At 42.7% G+C, this 18,268-nt stretch overlaps 1 protein-coding gene across 4 annotated transcripts in view; it reads right to left on the reverse strand.

Annotated features, from left to right (window-relative positions):
• CALN1 (calneuron 1) overlaps positions 1–18,268 on the reverse strand; it is a 230,474-nt gene that overhangs the window by 177,137 nt on the left and 35,069 nt on the right. For all 4 annotated transcript variants that reach the window (XM_029613078.1, XM_029613076.1, XM_029613080.1 and 1 more), the window contains exon 2: positions 17,992–18,125. In XM_029613078.1, coding sequence (XP_029468938.1) covers positions 17,992–18,118 — 127 coding nt within the window. In that variant the 5' untranslated portion in view covers positions 18,119–18,125. The remainder of the gene's footprint in view (positions 1–17,991; positions 18,126–18,268) is intronic.

Raw genomic sequence — 18,268 nt, forward strand, 5'->3', positions numbered from 1 at the left:
TTCTTCGGGGGGAGGAGCGCTGATATGTTCTTTTGTTCCTGTCTTCAGGTAATCAGGGTACTGGGGATTCGCCCCATTTGTTGGCTAACTTCTCCAGTTTGATTCCGAACAGGAGAGATCCTTTAAAAGGCATTTTTGTGAGATTCGCCTTGGAAGTCGCGTTAGCTGACCAGTTTCGGAGCCATAATTGTCTTCTGGCCACCACTGCGGCGGCGACACCCCTGGATGATGTGCGCACGAGGTCAACGGTAGCATCGGTGAGGAAGGAGATCGCAGGTTCCATTGCTTCTCCGGGCACGGTAGCGTCTCTGGAGAGGATCAAACAGGAACGTGCCACCAAGGCACAGTAGGAGGCAATTTGTAGCGTCATTGCTGAGACATCAAAGGACTGCTTAAGGATGGCTTCCAGCTTTCTGTCTTGGGTGTCCTTCAGTGCCTCTCCTCCCTCCACAGGGATTGTGGTGCATTTTGAGACACCGCAGATCATAGCATCCACTTTAGGGAAGCGTAGAAGTTCCTTGGCCATGGGTTCCAGCAACTTTAGGGCTTCTAGTGCCCGTCCCCCTTTAAAACTGGCCTCTGGAGCATTTCATTCCAGGTCAATCAGTTCCTTGATGAGCTCCAATATAGGAAAATATCACGAGGCTTTAGGGAGGTACACCAACATGGGATTCTTTTTAGGTTCCAATGTAGGGTCCGTGCCTGGGAGACCCAGTGTCTTCATAGTTTGGGACACGAGGGCTGGTAATTCGTCTTTGTGAAAGAATCGGAGCATGGTCCGGTATGGTTCCATCCCTGGGGGGATTTCCCCTTCTTCCAGGGAGTCGGTTTCCTCCTCTGAGGTGTCTGGCTCCCCATCCGGGATGATCTTGGATAGGAGAGGCATTTCTGAAGATCCTTGGGAGGTGCTGGGAAGTGCTTGTGCTTCCGGCAGAGTTTGAGGCAAGTGGACAGCCAGGGCTGGTTGTGCCTGGACAAAGGTTTGCAGCCCTTTGATAAATTACACCCAGGAGAAGGTTCCTGGGTCCATGTTGATGCCAGGAGGGATTGTAGTGGTAGCCCAGGAAGAACTTTCCTGTGGGGGCGCTGAGTTGGACATAGTTAGGTCCGGGGTGCCATCATCAGTGGTTCCGGATCCCGCTCCTGGCTGTGGGAGATCTTGATTGAGCTCTCCCTGGTTTTGTTCGCACTGCTGGCCCAGCAGGGATTCTAATTCAGGCTGCGCAGCTCTCTGGTGGCAGGCTGGGCAAAGGAAGGGTCCCTTGGCCTTCTTGGATGGTGGTGCCATTGTTTGTGCGCATGTAGGGCTTAAAAATTCATCCGTGTGAGAGTTATGCACACGGATGCTCTTAGTTGTGCGCGTCGTGAGCGCAGAAGATATGCGCAGTATGTATGCACAAGTTATGTGTGCAGGCGGCAGATTTTATGCGCGTGGCAGTTATGTGCGCAGTTGTGCATTCGGCCTAGTTGTGCGCGCGACCTAGTTGTGCGCACCGCTGTGCGCACAACCCAGATGTGCACGCAGTTAAGCATGTATCTCTACGGACGCGCTCAAGTTAGGCACCTCGGACCTCTGGCCTGCTCCGCATGTACCGATGGCGAGGGGGGGAGATGGCGCCGACGACCCCGGCAACAAGATGGCGACCCCCCGGAGGATCTCCACGTGTGTGGACCCTTGACCAGATCGGGGCCTAGCCAGAGGAAGGCTGCTCAACCCGATTTAAACCTCGTCGGAGGAAGGTCGGTACAGCTGTTCGAGCCTTGGAGACTGGAGAATTAGAAGAAAAGGTTTCTACCTTACCTGGTCTCGGCGCTTACCAGTCGCGTGCCGGGCGGTCTCCAGCTGCGGGGGGAGAGGGAAATATCTTCACCGCCGCTCTCGAATCTGCACCCGCTGCCTTTCAGCCACCCTGGGGGCTGAAAGGCAGCGGGAGAAGCGGGGCTCTCTTCTTAAAGGTAAATTTTCTTCTTCTTTTTTTTGTAAATGTTACACTCTTCTCTTTTGGATAGTGTCCGCATCTGCTATGGGAGACGGAGAAATACTGAAGCGCTAAGCACCCTGCACGAGTATATGTAGGCTGACAATGGCTTTGAAATCTGACTCCGTCTCCCATCTGCTATCAGGAGAACAAAATACCCATTGGTCCTGAGTCCATCTGGCTACACGCTAGGAAACTTAAGTTCTTAATATGCATGAGAGAGAATGTGCATGTTATGGAGGCAGGGCATGCACATTTTCTCTCATGCATATTCATTGTGGATATCCTGAAAACCCAACTGTTTGGTGGGCCCCCAGGACAGGGTTGGGGATCACTGCTCAAGAACATAAGAGCTTCACTTACAGTGCTGAGTCAGACCGTTACAGTTAATATAAAACAAATCAGCGCACATTCTTACAGGTACTCCTTTAAAGGAACATATTTCTCCGATTTTATCTAAACTGCATTGGTTGCCTATTAAATAATCGGATTTTGTACAAAATATTGACCATAATTCATTCTCTATTAAATAGCCCTAATTTATCCTGGCTATGTTCTGTTTTGAGAATATACAAACCTTCTAGAGAGCTTCGATCCTCGAATATGACCCTTTTGGACGTGCCTTCAGTCAGATTAACAAGATTAAATGTTACCCATCATAGAGCTTTTTCTGTAGCTGGGCCTATACATTAGAATGCTCTACCAAATGCCCTACACCAAATTTCAAATACTAAGGTATTTAAAAAATCATTAAAAACATACTTTTTTGGAGAAGCATGTAGAATTACTGAATAAAAGATTAAGTAGATCCATTTTCTTTTATTATGTTGTTTTATTATGATGTTATTTTAATTTTCCATCTTTATGTTTTGTTAAATTTAAAGTTAATTTTATTTTATTTTAATATCTTTTAGGATAAAGATATTTAGTAATTATTGCAACAGTCCCTTTCTGATGGCTTCACTCCGCCTACCTCTCTTTGTTTGCTCCTCCTCATGCTGCGGATGGACGCCTGGCTACCGCGGCGTCTGCCTGCCATCCTCTCCGGCGTCCCCGGACCGGCTTGGGCGCTGCCTTCTGCCATGCTCCGCTTGTACCATAGGGCGTGCGCACCATGCAGCCCTTCTTCTTATTTCCTACTTGGCGCGAACCTCTGGAGCATCCCCCCGTAATGACATCATGATGCCCGGATATTTAAAGCCTACAATGTTTGTTAGCCTTTGAGTTAGCAAGGGTAATCCTACGGGAATCCTATGGATGGGAGTCGCTCTCCGTACCCAGCTACCTTGCCTCTCCTGTCTCTATTGGACTCTCTAATGCTAACGGGGTACCCGCTCCTCAGGGGCTTCACTTGCTTTCCAGGTCACTATCAGGAAACTGGTACTCGCTCCTCGAGGGCCCATGTTCCCTGACTCACAGCCTACTCCTACCTTCTCTTCTGCCTGGAAGGATTTGCTAATCTTCAACATCAGTGAGTACTACCATTTTCACCTCAGAGCTGTTCCCTGGAACCAGGCACTCGCTCCACGAGGGTCTGCCTCTGTTCTAGCCCCAGTGCCATCTCCGTGGAACCGCTGCGTGAGTACATCATCTACAAGCCTCCCAGCTCTCAGGGTTCAGATACTCGCTCCTCGAGGGTCTGCTCTCCCTTCCCTGGGGATCCCCATACTGGGGTCTTGTATATTCTCCACTGTACTCATTCTCTCAGTTCTTTCCACTACAGCACTGCTACCGGAGGAGTCACTGTTCCAGCGCCTGAGGGATACCAGTCCTGCCGGGCTATTCCAGCTGCTCACTACTGCCACCTCTGGTGGCTTCCTTACACAGTCTAATAAAAGATCAAACTCTGTGTTTGTGTGTCCTGAGCTAAGCCTGACCTGTGGCCCCTCACGGGACTTCCCCCCGAGGGCGTGGTCAGCTGCCACAGTGTCCAAGGGTCCACCCAAACCTCACAGTTTACAACAGTAATATTGATAGTGATAAGTTACTATGTAATTTTTATTCATACTTTTTATTATTTTTATTTTCACTTTATGAAAGAATAGTATTTATTATTTTGCTCATTATTGTAAACCATTTTTGTTCAAATCTAATTTGCTAAAGATGGTATATTAAAAGTCTTAAATAAAATAAATAAAAAATAAAAAGACCAAGGGTCCATCAAGCCCAGTAGCCTGACTTCCAACAAGGGCCAATCCAGGTCACAAATACCTGGCAGGATCCCAAATAGTAGAAAGATTCCATGCTGCTCAGAAAATAGCCACAAATGGGTTCTGGTTTTCCACAATGAATATGCATGAGATAGATGTGCAAACAATGGAGGCAGTGCATGCAAATCTATCTCATACATATTCGCTGTCAATATGCTGAAAACCAGGCCCATTTGTGGCTCTTGAGGACCAGAGTTGGCCACCCCTGCTCTATGCATTTAGGAGTCAATTTTGACTAAATGGCCTAATGGCAAAGTACTAGTAATCAATCGGGAGCTGCTGCTCAATCGCTGAAACGTAAACGAATTGAAAATTTAAATACCTGTTTGTGAATTATTTATTAAAACTGGTATTTAGCAACGATTTATGACACCTACTCTGTATTCAGTGTATACTAGTATAATTAAATAATTTATGTAATAATTTATAAAAAGTGTTAAGGAGTAGAGGGAAAGTTTCATATAAACTCATTGGTGTCTCGGCACCACGGTTATGTGGTGGTATAATCACTAACTGACCCCCTCCTCCTGTGTGCAATTTTTTGCTATAAAAGGTTTTTTTTCACCTATGTGAACTCTTCCGTGAAACTTAATTTATAAAGCCATAACAGTGCTGTATTTAAGGAGCAAGAATGCTCTGCTTTTAAGGTGTTATAGAGTAAAGTTCAGACTTCCCTGTATGGTGTTGGTGTGCGCTGTCCAATTTCCAACAAAAGTCCCGACACAGTCGATCAGTGTTTCAGACTATAAGTCTTTCCTCAGGGGTGTGAAACATTGTAGAGCTGCCAACTTGCTGGGAATCTGGATGAACTCCATTAAATGTAAGCCTCTGATGAACTTGAGGTGTACGACTCTTGACGGAGTGGCTCTCACTCCGTCACCGGAAGAGTGATTTTGTCTTCTAAACTGACCCTTTATATATGCAGCCAAAGAGGTAAGTTAGAGCCAATGACCGTGTGTGAACTTATTAGCGTGATGACGCCAGCACGATGGAAGGTTAGAATATTTAATTCCGACCTGATAGAGAACTCCTAACTGAGTAACTTGCTGACGTGATGACGTGTGCTGGCTGTCAAAATAGCTCGCTGGTGCTCTGCCAACGATTGGTTCAAAAAAACGGGTATATTTGTTTACATCCATGTACTTTAAGAACTGGCGCTCGGATAAGACAGCAAGAATATGCCATGTTTAAACCATTGGTTAACTGGGCGGTCTGGATCACTACCAGAACGCGCTTGATGCCAAAAAGTCCCGTGGACTGATGTACTGGAGACAAGGTAAAATTTTTGATAGGATTGCTAATGGCAAAGTAGGCAAAGTAGGCAGGTAATTTTGTACCCGCATACTTTGTAAGGAATTTTCTAGGGCAAATTTCCCAGGTAGGTTCCCTCTGAAATTTCATTAAAAGTTACACGAATATAAATGTACCCATGTAATTTGCCCCTGCTAATTCTGCAGGCAGAACAGGGACAAAACTGCAGGCATACATTTGAAAATGCAATTGCATGCATGTAGCTTACTCTCCCCCCAACCCCCAATCCCAAGACAGCCCCGGTAATGCCGTTCTATTTATTTATTTATTACAAATTCTTGTATTCCGCATCTTCCAGTTACTATTTCTGCGTGGATTACAAACAAACCCCCACAATATAACACAAACAATTTAAAATAATCATTTTTGATGTTTTAATATATTGTTTTATGTTAATTTTGTGATCTGTTTAGCACATATTTTGATATAAACGGAATATAAAAGCCTTTAAATAAATAAATAAATAAATTGCACACATAAGATAATTCAAAATATCAAATGGTAGCGTATAAAAAAGATATCGGTCCTTTTTAATAAAATCAATAACAAAGATATTTTATTGTTCTAAGAAGCTCCAAACGTTCAAAGTAATAAAAGTAATAAGGCATTCAGGTCCCCCGACCTGGTTCCGTGTTTCGCCCGAAGGCTGCTTCGGGAGGGACAAGTCAGATTCACATTCAGAAACCTCATTTCAGCTTCTAGGAAACTTGTGTGGGCAGTCTCTCTTGTCAGGGGACTTGAATGCCTTATTACTTTTATCACTTTGAAGACTTGGAGCTTCTTGGAACAATAAAATATCTTTCTTATTGATTTCATTAAAAAGGACCGATATCTTTCCTCCACGCTACCATTTGATATTTTCTGCTCTCCTCGCAGTGTATGATTCTTACTCCATACCTGGTTACACATAGGTTAATGCAAACATTTTTTTTTTAATCTGGTGAAAGGTGCGTGCGTCGTGAAAGCGCACGCGCATTGGTAGTCACTATGCGAGGTGAGGTTCACACGTTGGGGGGTTGGGGGGAGGGGGTACTAGCTGAGCAACTAAGGAGCTCACCGTCTAGATCCCTTTGTAAAGTCGGCAGCTTAGTGCTAGTGTTGCCAAGCCTTAAAGGTTTTTTGTAACTCAAGGAAAAGGAATGGTAACTAAACTCTTGCTGCAGCTTCCTTGAAATCACCACCTTTTTTTCTCCCAGCTGATGGAAATCATTTCTCGTAGTGCCACAGCCGAAGAAGATTTAATCCACTGGTCGGCAGCGCAACGGCAGAGTACTGCAGCGTGCCTTAATGATGCCTGCAGATGCTTCCTGAACAGCTTGTACCATGGGTTGGCAGACAGGATGAGAGACAAAACCCAGGGCTGCGGCCTGGATGGTTAGTAATAAAATAAAATTAGGGAAATTATTGCCGCAGTGTTGTATCTGCCATGGCCTTGGTAAAATGAATGATCAACCCTAGGCCTAAGATGAATTGGAAAGCCTCACGCTACAGCATAGAAGCAAACTGTTTTCTGCAGCTGACCTACAGTTCACATCAAAGACCCCCCACACACACACACACACACACTTTCTTTTGCTCGTGTAAGAAAATCAAATAGCGCTCAGCAGTAATTTTATTTATTTGTATTCGATATCTTGCCTTTCACCAAGGCATCAAAGTGAGTTACAACTAAACACACAAATAGACAGTGTAAATACAAACAGGATAAATAGAATATAACCATATATAGCCCCCGTCTCGTTCTGCTCCTAGGTACAGGGACACATGGGGAAGGCCGCGACCCCACAAGAACTCATGACCTCCCGGGGATCCCGCACAGGGGGGAAAAAAAGATGGTACTTTTCAAGGCCCTTAGGGTTTTGTTTGCTTAGGGGATCTTCCTGCCGACCAGTCAAGCATTCCAAGAAGACCACATCTGCACCAGCGCTGCTGTTCAAAACAAAATCTTTACTGGCCATCGGGAGGGAAATCAAAGTCAAAACAAGGTACACTTCTGAATAGTGCTGCAACAGTAACTCAATTCAAAAATCACAAAAAAAAAATATACACAGTTTCTCTTCACTTCTTCATCCTTCTTCCCCAAAACAGGTCAGTTCTTTGGGACAGGTACTCCTTCCACCCTGGGCCTTCCCAGAACTGTTTGGTAGCTGTAATCTTCCTTTTCTCTCTCTCTCTCTCTCCCTTTTAGAGTCTTGGACTGAAGCCATCTCTGACTCTGGTGAATTTCCCTGGGCAGGCTGCCCTTCTTGTAGCACCTACCAGGACACCAATCCACCTACTCTCCTCTTCTCCTTAGGACTCTACCCTGGCAGAGTTTCCCAGGCAGGCTAGCCTTCCTTTGACACCTCCTAAGTTCCTCGAGGATAAATCCATAAACTGCTATTATGGTAATCAATAAGCAATAGTAGCTTGAGATCCATTTGATGTCTGTGTACTTGCCAGGTTCTTATGGCCTGGATTGGCCACTGTTGGAAACAGGATGCTGGGCTTGATGGACCCTTGGTCTGACCCAGTATGGCCTGTTCTTATGTTCTCATGTTCTCTTCAGCTTCTGGGCTTCCAGGAACCTCTCCCCTAGAATCCTCTAGCTTATCTTCTCTAGACCCTCTCTGTGGTGAGACAATCCTTATGGCTCCAAACCATCAGCAGGACTCCAGATCTTTACAATTCTCTCCTCCAAAGCCTTCTGCTCCAAATGGGAGCAGGGTGTTTAGTCTTTCTTGATGATCCTGCTTAGCGCACACGCACTTCCCCGACGTCATAGGCAGGCAGGGTCTGATGAGATCTCTGTCAAGCTGAGGGCACTCAAACCAGCTGAAGCCATATACCACATGTTTTGAAAGGGGCAGGGACATTTTCCTAGAAAATGGGCACACGAATGCATCTCAGAACCACCAACACCTCAGAGCACCGGCCTCATCTCTACACTTCGCTGCAAAGGCCCCACCTAATTCCAGCCAGCCCCGGCACCCGAGGGCTCAACCTACGGGGAACGTGGGCTAGTAGTGGTGAAGCTCCAGCTGGGCCTCTGCTGTCCACCAGCCTCGCCTACCAACGGTGGGGACCTGTGGGACTCCTCCCCATAGGTAGCGTCAACTCCCCCTCAGTCCAAGGGTCCACCAGCATAACAGAGTTGCAATGTTCACAGACAATGGGCCCAATTTATCAAGGTCGCCCCCCCCCCAACTCCCCCGAGACAGAACAAAAGAAACCCTTGATGGACCAGGCCTTCCAAAGTTCAAAAGCCTACACCGTGTCAAAAATCTTGAAGGACATTACCTTTAGATAACAGAAAAAAAATGCATAAAACAAAAAAAATGTATTTGTTAAAGCAAAGCTCCCCACTGGACAGAGACCCAAATAAGACAGACATTCTCAGAAAAGTAATGGCCTAGACCAAGGAGATTCAGAATCCAAACTCTGGAACCTAAATCCCCACTCAACTTAACCTTCAAACTGCAACTACATACTTCAGATAAGCCGACTAGAAGAGCATATCAAAATAGAATGATTACCCAGCCCGCAAAATCCTCTCTAAGAAAACGCGCTCTATCAACTGCGGGCCCGTCCCTCTGGAATTCCCTACCACCAGACCTCCGCCTTGAGCCGTGCCACACTACTTTTAAGGCGAAACTAAAGACTTGGCTCTTCCTGCAAGCTTTCCCAGAGAGCTAAGAACTAGAAGATATAACAACCCCTGCCCTTTGGTTCTAATGTACTGCCTTATTTATCCAAGATTATAAAATGCCTTATTTATATGTTTAAAGTTGAGACTAATTAGTTCCTGTCTTCTTATTACTTAGATCGAGTATTCTGATTTGTTCCATGTAAATGGCCATGTTAACTGTTCCTTGTAAACTGTTCCTTGTAAACTGTTCCATGTAAACTGCCACCCGGCAGTAATTATTACTGTTCTCTGTGAACCGGAGCGATATGTATTGTATACAGGAGCTCCGGTATATAAAAACCATAAATAAATAAATAAATAAATAAATGTAATTTGTGCCATTCTCCCCGTAGCAATGAAATTTATTTTGAGTGATAGGGTGATGAATTTAAAAGAAGCTGCTTTAGTGAACTCTTATCAAAGGCATTTTGTGTTCCATCTGAGCCTTCTAGTCAATTCTGCTTTCCACACTACAGCAATATCCTCTGAGTTCGCAAACTAAAAGCACAGAAACTGTGCTACCTTAAATAAATTTTGCTTTAAGAGCAGATCATTTATATTAAAGACTATGGACTCCTTTTAACAATCACGCTAAGATAAATGAGCTGTAAAACTGTGAGAGTCAATATGAAATATGAGCTTTTTCAGAAGTTTGCTGTTATTGTTTTAGGTGCAATACATCAAGCTGCCCATGTGCAATCCAAAGTGATTCAGAAATTCAACACCAACAACACCTACTCTGCAATAATCCCTAAAAATCTTCAAGCTTTAATCAGGCAACAGATAAGAGGTATCATCTATTTCCAACTGCTATTTCCTCCCCAATCCCTCCTTCCAGATCCCCAAGTTATTCCTCATCTTACATTTCATTAAGGGCCACATTCTAGGAGACAGAGTGTCTATTGTGCTCATATAATGGATCATAAGAACCACAGTAACTTATACTAATGGTCCATCTAACCCAGTATCCTGTCTGTCTGGGACAAAACCAAGTAGTGGGTAACTAGGAGGATATGAATTAGAAACAGGGCCTGTGTAAAATGGTCCATTCCATTATCATGTTCTGGAGGGAATGTCTAGTTTGGCCCTGAACCCAAGAAGGATAGAGACAATATGTTTAAAAGAGAACTTAGCATCTTTTTACGCGCTAAACCTCCTACTGTAATCCCACCCCCAATCATGTGACTCCTGTATATAGGCCTTAAGCCTGAATGTGTATTTCCTGATTCTGCTGGCAACATATTTCACCACCATGTGCTTTGGCAAAGCTCATTACCGGAAGAAGGCAACACCCCAGAGACGGTGCCTGATTGGACAATAAAGCAACGTTCATAATTGGATATTGACTGAAATTAATACACCCAGGATGTGCATCAATGTATTTCTATTGGACAGTGCAAAAAGTTTAAAAACTCCAGCCGAAGAGCTCCGCATCTGAGAAGCAAGCTGATTACCCAGTTGACACAGACCTGCGTCTCCAGGAAACAACGACTTCCTCTTTTCCTTGTTTCTTCTTATATATTGTCTTTGTATTGCTATCAATAAATTTGCCTTTTAGATCAAAAAGCTGTCTGAAGGTGCTTCCCGAATACCAGCAGAAAACATATGGTCCTTCGAGCCGGAAAACGGAAAGGAAAGCCTAACGCCTGATGCGGGTATCGCGGGCTAGCACACCTTCAGGGATACCTCATTGCCAGCATCGAAGGAAGTGAGGGTGCCATTGATCGGGAGTGGAAAACCGCCCTGAAGCATCCTGAATCTACTTTGAGATTTTTGAGACCTGAAGCACTTCAGTAACCACTTTGAGGAAGTAAGTCTTACTCTCAAAGAAAAGAAAAAAAAAACTGTTCATTAACTTTTATTATCTCTCCACCAATATCTCCTAGACCTTAGCGCGCACTGCTATCTGGCAGATCTTGTACAGTACCAATCAATAAGCCCAAGTTGAATATTACGACATAACCACCTGGGACTTTTTACCTGGAACCCCCGAGGGAACACGTACAGGGACGGAGTGTCAGGTGGATCCCGAAGCGGGAATACGTACCGCCAGAAATAAGAAGCCTTCAGATCCAGCATTCCAAGGAATACGTACTTGGAGCTGGCCACACAGTCTGGAAAGGTAAGTAAAAACTTGTCTTATACGAGTGAGTCATAGGTTTTTCCGTTAGTGTACTAATAAGTTCGAAAACAATTGGCAGACTTGACGCTGCCTTTTGGCCCTATCCCGGTTGTTTCGGCGGTAACGCACTGGAGCCCAAGTAATTTAAGTAGGAACCGGTAACCAGTCGAACGGAACGAAAAGGAGTAGATAGGTCTTTAGTTAGATAGTTAGATAGATAGTTAGATAGTTAGATAGTTGTCTGCAGGCTGTCTCTCCCTACCCCGCTGTGAATACCTTCGTGTTTGAAGAAGTACAGCACACCGGAAGCGTGAATTCACGGTACGGTGAAAACTACAATTAAGGTAAGGTGGAACCACTCTTTCTCATAAGGGAGTGGCTACACGAAATTTATTATTAATAATTATGTCGCAGTTTTGGTCTGCAATATTAAGAGGTCCCAAGATAGCAGGGGAGGTCTGTCCGTCATGTCCCCTGAGCAGAGTCATTGCTCTGCATAAGCCCAATGAGAAATTAATTCGCAAATGCCACTCTAAGTGGGTTGCGTGGGCAGCAAGGGATAGTTCCCTAGAATGGCCAGTAGGGGGCTCCTTTGACCCGTCCACGCTCATACAGCTAATAGCCTATTTTAAGAACAGGTATAGCAAGCCAAGGGCAAAAGACAATAAGAGGCTAGCGGACCATATACAAGTGTCCAGATGGTTCGTTATGACAGGAACATATTTAGCAGCTATTACTGGTGACGGAGAGGTGTCACCACCCCCATATGATTCACTATATGTTCGTGATTGTTTAGAGTCTGAAGAAACAGTGACTGCAGTGGGTAATTTACATACAGATCCTGCTGTACCTTCAGAAAGGGAAGGAGAACCCCAAGTAAGTCCCACAGTTCCCACAAGCACACCCCAACTCAGTACAGTTGAGATTGAAGATGACCCTTTTGAAGATGCTGTTCCTGCATTTGAGGAATACGGCATGTGGTTAGTAGACCCAGTAGAAAGCCCAGCAATTGTAGATATGCACAATTCAGCAGACACTGGAATGCCAGTAGATTCTGCACTGAGTACTATTCTTATGCCAGAAGATTCATCACCCCCTCGTCCACCATCTCCTCCCACACCTTTTCCCTCACCTCCTCCTTCACCTTCACCTCCTCCTACACCGCCACCTCCAGTATTATCACCACCTTCTGAGATTCCTGAACTGCCACCAATTCCTGAACCTTTTGACCTGTCACCCATTCCCTGCCTCCGACCTATGCCTAATTTGATTGCAGATAGCGGTGAGGATACGGAAAGTAGTGAGGAAATTGAACTAGTCACTGTAGCTTCAGCTGCAGCTGGTCCTCCAGCAGCCAAAATTGCTAAATTAGATCATTCATTTTTTTATGTCACTATTTGGATTGATTCATTTCATGGATGGACACTTGCCTTAAGCCCACAGAAGAGAGTCTGTCCTCTAGAAGGATCCCTGATTGCAATTGCACTGAACACTGTTCGGAGTGCTGGAAGCCGTAACCATGCCTCCAAATGCATGACCAGATGCATGACCTTGGGCCAGGTAGCTTCACTACTGACATCACAGTGGTATAATAAACAGAAACAGTGTCGGCGTGAAATAAATGATTTGGTGAGACAATATAATGGCCTGTTTCAAACCAGATTACGCCAAGTAATGGGGCAAGCAGAAAACATGTGGAAGAAGTGCCTTTCATGGGCCCTTGTATTCCGTTACAGGAAACCTGAGCTTTTAGAGAGCATGTCCCCAGATAAAGTGAGTTCACACCTATCAGAGAAGGTATCTGCTTATGTAGGACCTTACATTGCCACTTTAGTGAAGCTTGGACAGAACACAGTGTGAACTTAATATGAAACACAGTTTTAAATGGAACCACATTTAGTAAGACCATCCTTTAGGATGATCTCCTTATTCTGAGCCTTATTTTTATAGCTATTGCTTGCTTTACTGCAATATTCATTTCAGGACAAAGAAGCTAAAATAAGAATTTGCTTACCTAGGATATTTGTGTACATAAGACCAGTAAATCCTTGCCAGCCTTCCCGATGTCTGTCATGTAAGCCGGAGTGACACTCGTTGCATACAGGAACCCCCGGTATATAAAATCCTCCGGTATATAAAATCCAAAAATAAATAGATATGTCTCTACAGACTTTGTCTGTCTAATTACGTGCTGTCCCTACTACAGAAGACAGCAGCCATGCACTGGGATCAGATGCATGTGGTCAGTCAGTTGTTATCTGATTGAGAACTTTTGTAGTGCCATCACATATGTTAAACGCCCTAAAAGTAATAAGCTTGTGGACAGATATAACAGGTTGCTAGGCTTCCCATGTTAATGTATTTATTGGTCTTATTGTTCAAGCTATTAATATTTATTTGTGTTACCATTTGCAGGTATATTTTTAGTATAAGCATTTTTAGTATAAGTAAGTTAATTTTTAAATGGTACCATATAGTTTTAAGTTATAAGTTTAAGTTCCTCTTTTCAATGTGAATGTATTTTTATTAAGGTGTTCACCAAGCGCATGCGATACCTTCCTCTTGTAACATGTTATTTCCTTTCTGCTTTAAACTGTACATTTGTGGTATAAGAGGGATCAAGGGGGGGAGCGAGATACATCTCCCACCAAAATAAATCCCCTTTGCTCTCAACTTTACATACTGATTCTTTATTACGTTACTGACTTCACATTCCTTTAATACTGAACTTGAGTACTGACAAGAATATATACTAGTGTTAAAATTTAGAGTCTGAGCTGCTGAATTATGATTTTGAGAGGAGAATTATGAATTTGAAAGGACATTTTAACTAAAGAGTCAAACTGTATCTTAACGGAAAAAAAAAAGGGGAAGTTGTCTCTTGCAAACATGCAGAGTACAGCTTATCTGTTCTGCCAGCACTAGCTGTGCTACGAACGGAAGAGAAAAAAAAAAAAAAAGGAGAAATAGTTACTAGTTTAAAATGTAGCATATTTAAGTATTAATTATTTGATATTTGAGTTCTAATTATTTTAATTATTTGATATGACACATTGACTATAAGCTCAGAACATTATTGATTAAATTTATTTAATATTATTGGTTGGAAATCTATATGTACAATATTTGTTAATTTGATATTTCAATTGTATGCTAGTATTTACTTTTCAGGTCTTCAAGGACTTACTTCTACCTTTTCGATAGGACTTCTACCTTTTTCACAGAATTCTGAACTTTTATTTTTCATACACATTTTTGATTTTTTATTTTTGATCCACTTTTCTTTTGATACATTTTTGATATGACCATTGAGCTCAAATTATATGTTATCTGTTGTTCGTCCTCTGTGATGAAGACAAGGAATGTACATTTGTTGGATGGATGAGTGTATGTCAGTCCAGCGTGACATATGTTTAATGTAATGTCTGAAATATTTGTTATTTGTGGTTTAGCTTACCACAGATTACTTTTCTTTAAATGCTTAATTTGCTTTTATGCTACTTTACCATATTAGGTATCTGAAACTATTAAAGAAGCACATATCCTCATTAGGTCGTGATGAATGAAAAGCTGTTACACCTTACTGAAAGCTTGAAAATGACATTTATGGGACTTACTCCATTCTTCCCATCCCTTCTATGGAAGTCTCAGCCTTAACACAGAATCCATCTTCCACTCATCATTGAACTTTATTACTCTTGCTTGATTATATTTTGCCTTTATGTTGTTGTACTCTACATTAATGCAGTTCTCATGATTGTGTGAATCTTATTGCCCTGATCAGATTAGATCCATTCCCAATTATTGTCAGCTCTTTACACAAAGACTAATTGTTATACATTACACCACAATATGCTTTGTCAAATGTCAATGATAATTGATTGCCATATACTCCAAGCCCATATGCCATTTTGCAAATGCCATGATTTGGATATCTACATACATCTACATACACCAACATGTTACACACCACATTAATTTAAAATACTAAAGTTTTGCTGCTATTCCCAGTTCTCTCATATCCATTATATGATTAATTAAGATGATCATTCATCTCTAGGTTCCATAGATAATTATAGATAACTGGTTTGAATTGCCATCTATTATTGCTTTCCACGTTATATTCATCTCCAGTTGATATACTCTGCCCTTTTTAGTCCAGACTTGTTCAGACATCTGCGTGTCAGTGAAAGACCGGCGCAATGTGCCGCAGCATAGTTTGTCAGTTCAGCCTTCACACCGTTCCTAGGCAGCTCATATGAATAGACTGCACAGACCAGCTATAGCTATGCCCAAATTGAAGAGAACATGCATGGCTAGTGATTCTAGAGGTTTAATGTAGTCCCAAATGTTTATATAGTTATTCTTGGTGATTGAAGACAGAATTATGACATTCATTTGATTTCCCTATTCTTAAACATCACATTTAGTAGAGTTTGCAGATACCATCCCATTGGTTACAGAGATTTCTTATCCCTCATCCATATGGATGTCTCCTTCGACATCCTACTCCTAATTTAGATTTTAAGCATTTGTTTATATTCCCAAAATGTTCAAATGCATGGTAGGCTAAGACATAAGTACTAGTACTCCCAAGCATGGTGTTGCTTTTATTAATTAATTCTAACTATTGCTTCTGCTATGTCTCAAATACTCTCAAGTTACTCTCAAGTTGCTGCAGTCCGTCAACATCTAATGATGAGCATGATTGAATCCCCTTCTGAAACTAATTAATGAGATTTTCCAAGGGAAAAGATTGCATTTCCACAGAATTTGGTTTAATTGATGGGAAACACAGTTTAAAGTGGCTTACATTTCTAAGTGAGTTTGCAATGGTTAATTGTGAGAATGAATGAAGTTTGTTATTTTAATGGCCTACGACATCATCCTGCATTACTGTGAAGACAACTATGAACTCCTATACCATATTAAAGGAAGCCTTTCATTTATCAGCAGCAATGTTACTTCCTCAGGCTGTTATGCTTAACGATGACGGGTAAGCACCAGGTAGCAAATCATTAGGATTGCGTACCCTGGGCAACCTAAGACAGTGGCATTAACCCTGAGTAGAATGATGGATTATTGCTTCAACTATTCTAACCATTCATTTACAATCAATAATCAATCATTAAGTAGATCTATTGATTCATATGCTGCTAATAGGACCACATTACAGAATCTTGGATCAACTGGAAGAAGGCCAGAACAATACCTGAATGAAGAATGAATATGAGATTGAATGCCAATAAAACAAAGTACAAACTGAGTATGCCTGAACAATTGTGATTGTGATTGTGAATGTGAGTTATATAAAAATAAAGATTCAACACCATAAAGAATATGGAAGCCATTTTTAACAGTCCAAAAGGTGGGTCATACTAAATTGATGCTATGACCATTACAATCCAGGAAATACAATCTCAGCCTTTCATTTGTGAATCGTTCCCAAACGATTCAAGGGGGGGAATGTATATAGGCCTTAAGCCTGAATGTGTATTTCCTGATTCTGCTGGCAACATATTTCACCACCATGTGCTTTGGCAAAGCTCATTACCGGAAGAAGGCAACACCCCAGAGACGGTGCCTGATTGGACAATAAAGCAACGTTCATAATTGGATATTGACTGAAATTAATACACCCAGGATGTGCATCAATGTATTTCTATTGGACAGTGCAAAAAGTTTAAAAACTCCAGCCGAAGAGCTCCGCATCTGAGAAGCAAGCTGATTACCCAGTTGACACAGACCTGCGTCTCCAGGAAACAACGACTTCCTCTTTTCCTTGTTTCTTCTTATATATTGTCTTTGTATTGCTATCAATAAATTTGCCTTTTAGATCAAAAAGCTGTCTGAAGGTGCTTCCCGAATACCAGCAGAAAACACTCCCTAGTCACCATTTCTCTGTATTCTCGGCATGTTTCTTAAAGGGAACGTCACATCCATGCCATATCCCACAGAATGACCCATCTGTCCAAAACACTATTGATCATAACCCATTTTGAACCACAATATGATAAACACAATTTGCAAATCAAAGGATTAGATTGTTCAGTGTTGTTGTTGTTGTTGGCATAACCTGTTTGACATAGCTTAAGCAGCATTTCACATCTGAGTTAGCAGTTGCAAGTCATGACAAAGTGAAGAGAGATTCAATGCCTGATTAGGCCAGAACTAACTAATAATGGTTAGCTCATTGCAACACAGGCTACTGCTACTTAACCTTACATGTTTCTATTAAGGTATCTTGACTATACTGACATGAAGGAGAGAAAGAGCTTAGGCACCCCCAGTATGTGCTTAGAACTAAAGGATCAATTATAGCAGCAGCTGTATCCCTGCCAGTTAATAAACAAAGAATCACCAGTGGTAATTTGGCACAGCATAAAGCAGGAGAAAGCAGGCATAACTTTCTCAAGAATTCCTCTCTTAATTTTAAGCTTTTTTTTCTGTACTGTCATGGCCAATGGAAACGTTCTATAATCTCATGAGCTACAAGTTGGGTTTCTCACAAGGAGACCCTTGACATTAAAGGAGCACAGGTGGACATTGCGAGTCGCAGCTTGTGCAATTGCAGAACTTTTCCATGGTGGACATCCGTCCTAAGAACAGCAGCAGTCACATCACAGGAGCACTAAGATGTGTTAACGGACCATGGCAGCATGCCTAGTCATGACATTTGGTGTTAAGAATCGTGCCACTCACCATCCAGTTCCTCCACAGAGATGTTGGCTAATGCTAACTGCTCGCTGTCACTGCCAGTGGAGAGAGATCGGTTCAGATAATGGTTCCCTTTGTACAGCAGGCCAGCAGTCACGTGGTGGAATGGCATCTTCCTCCTGCTCCCAGTGGGACAGAAAACAAACAAACAAACAAACTGAAACTTAAAATCTCATCTCCTTCTGCTTCCAGTGGAGCAGGCCACCATTTAGAGAGAAGCAAATACTTCAAAGAGGCAGATGAGCACCCTGGGAATTTCCTT

Source organism: Rhinatrema bivittatum, chromosome 8 (assembly GCF_901001135.1).
Source record: "Rhinatrema bivittatum chromosome 8, aRhiBiv1.1, whole genome shotgun sequence".
Classification (NCBI taxonomy): Eukaryota; Metazoa; Chordata; class Amphibia; order Gymnophiona; family Rhinatrematidae; genus Rhinatrema; species Rhinatrema bivittatum.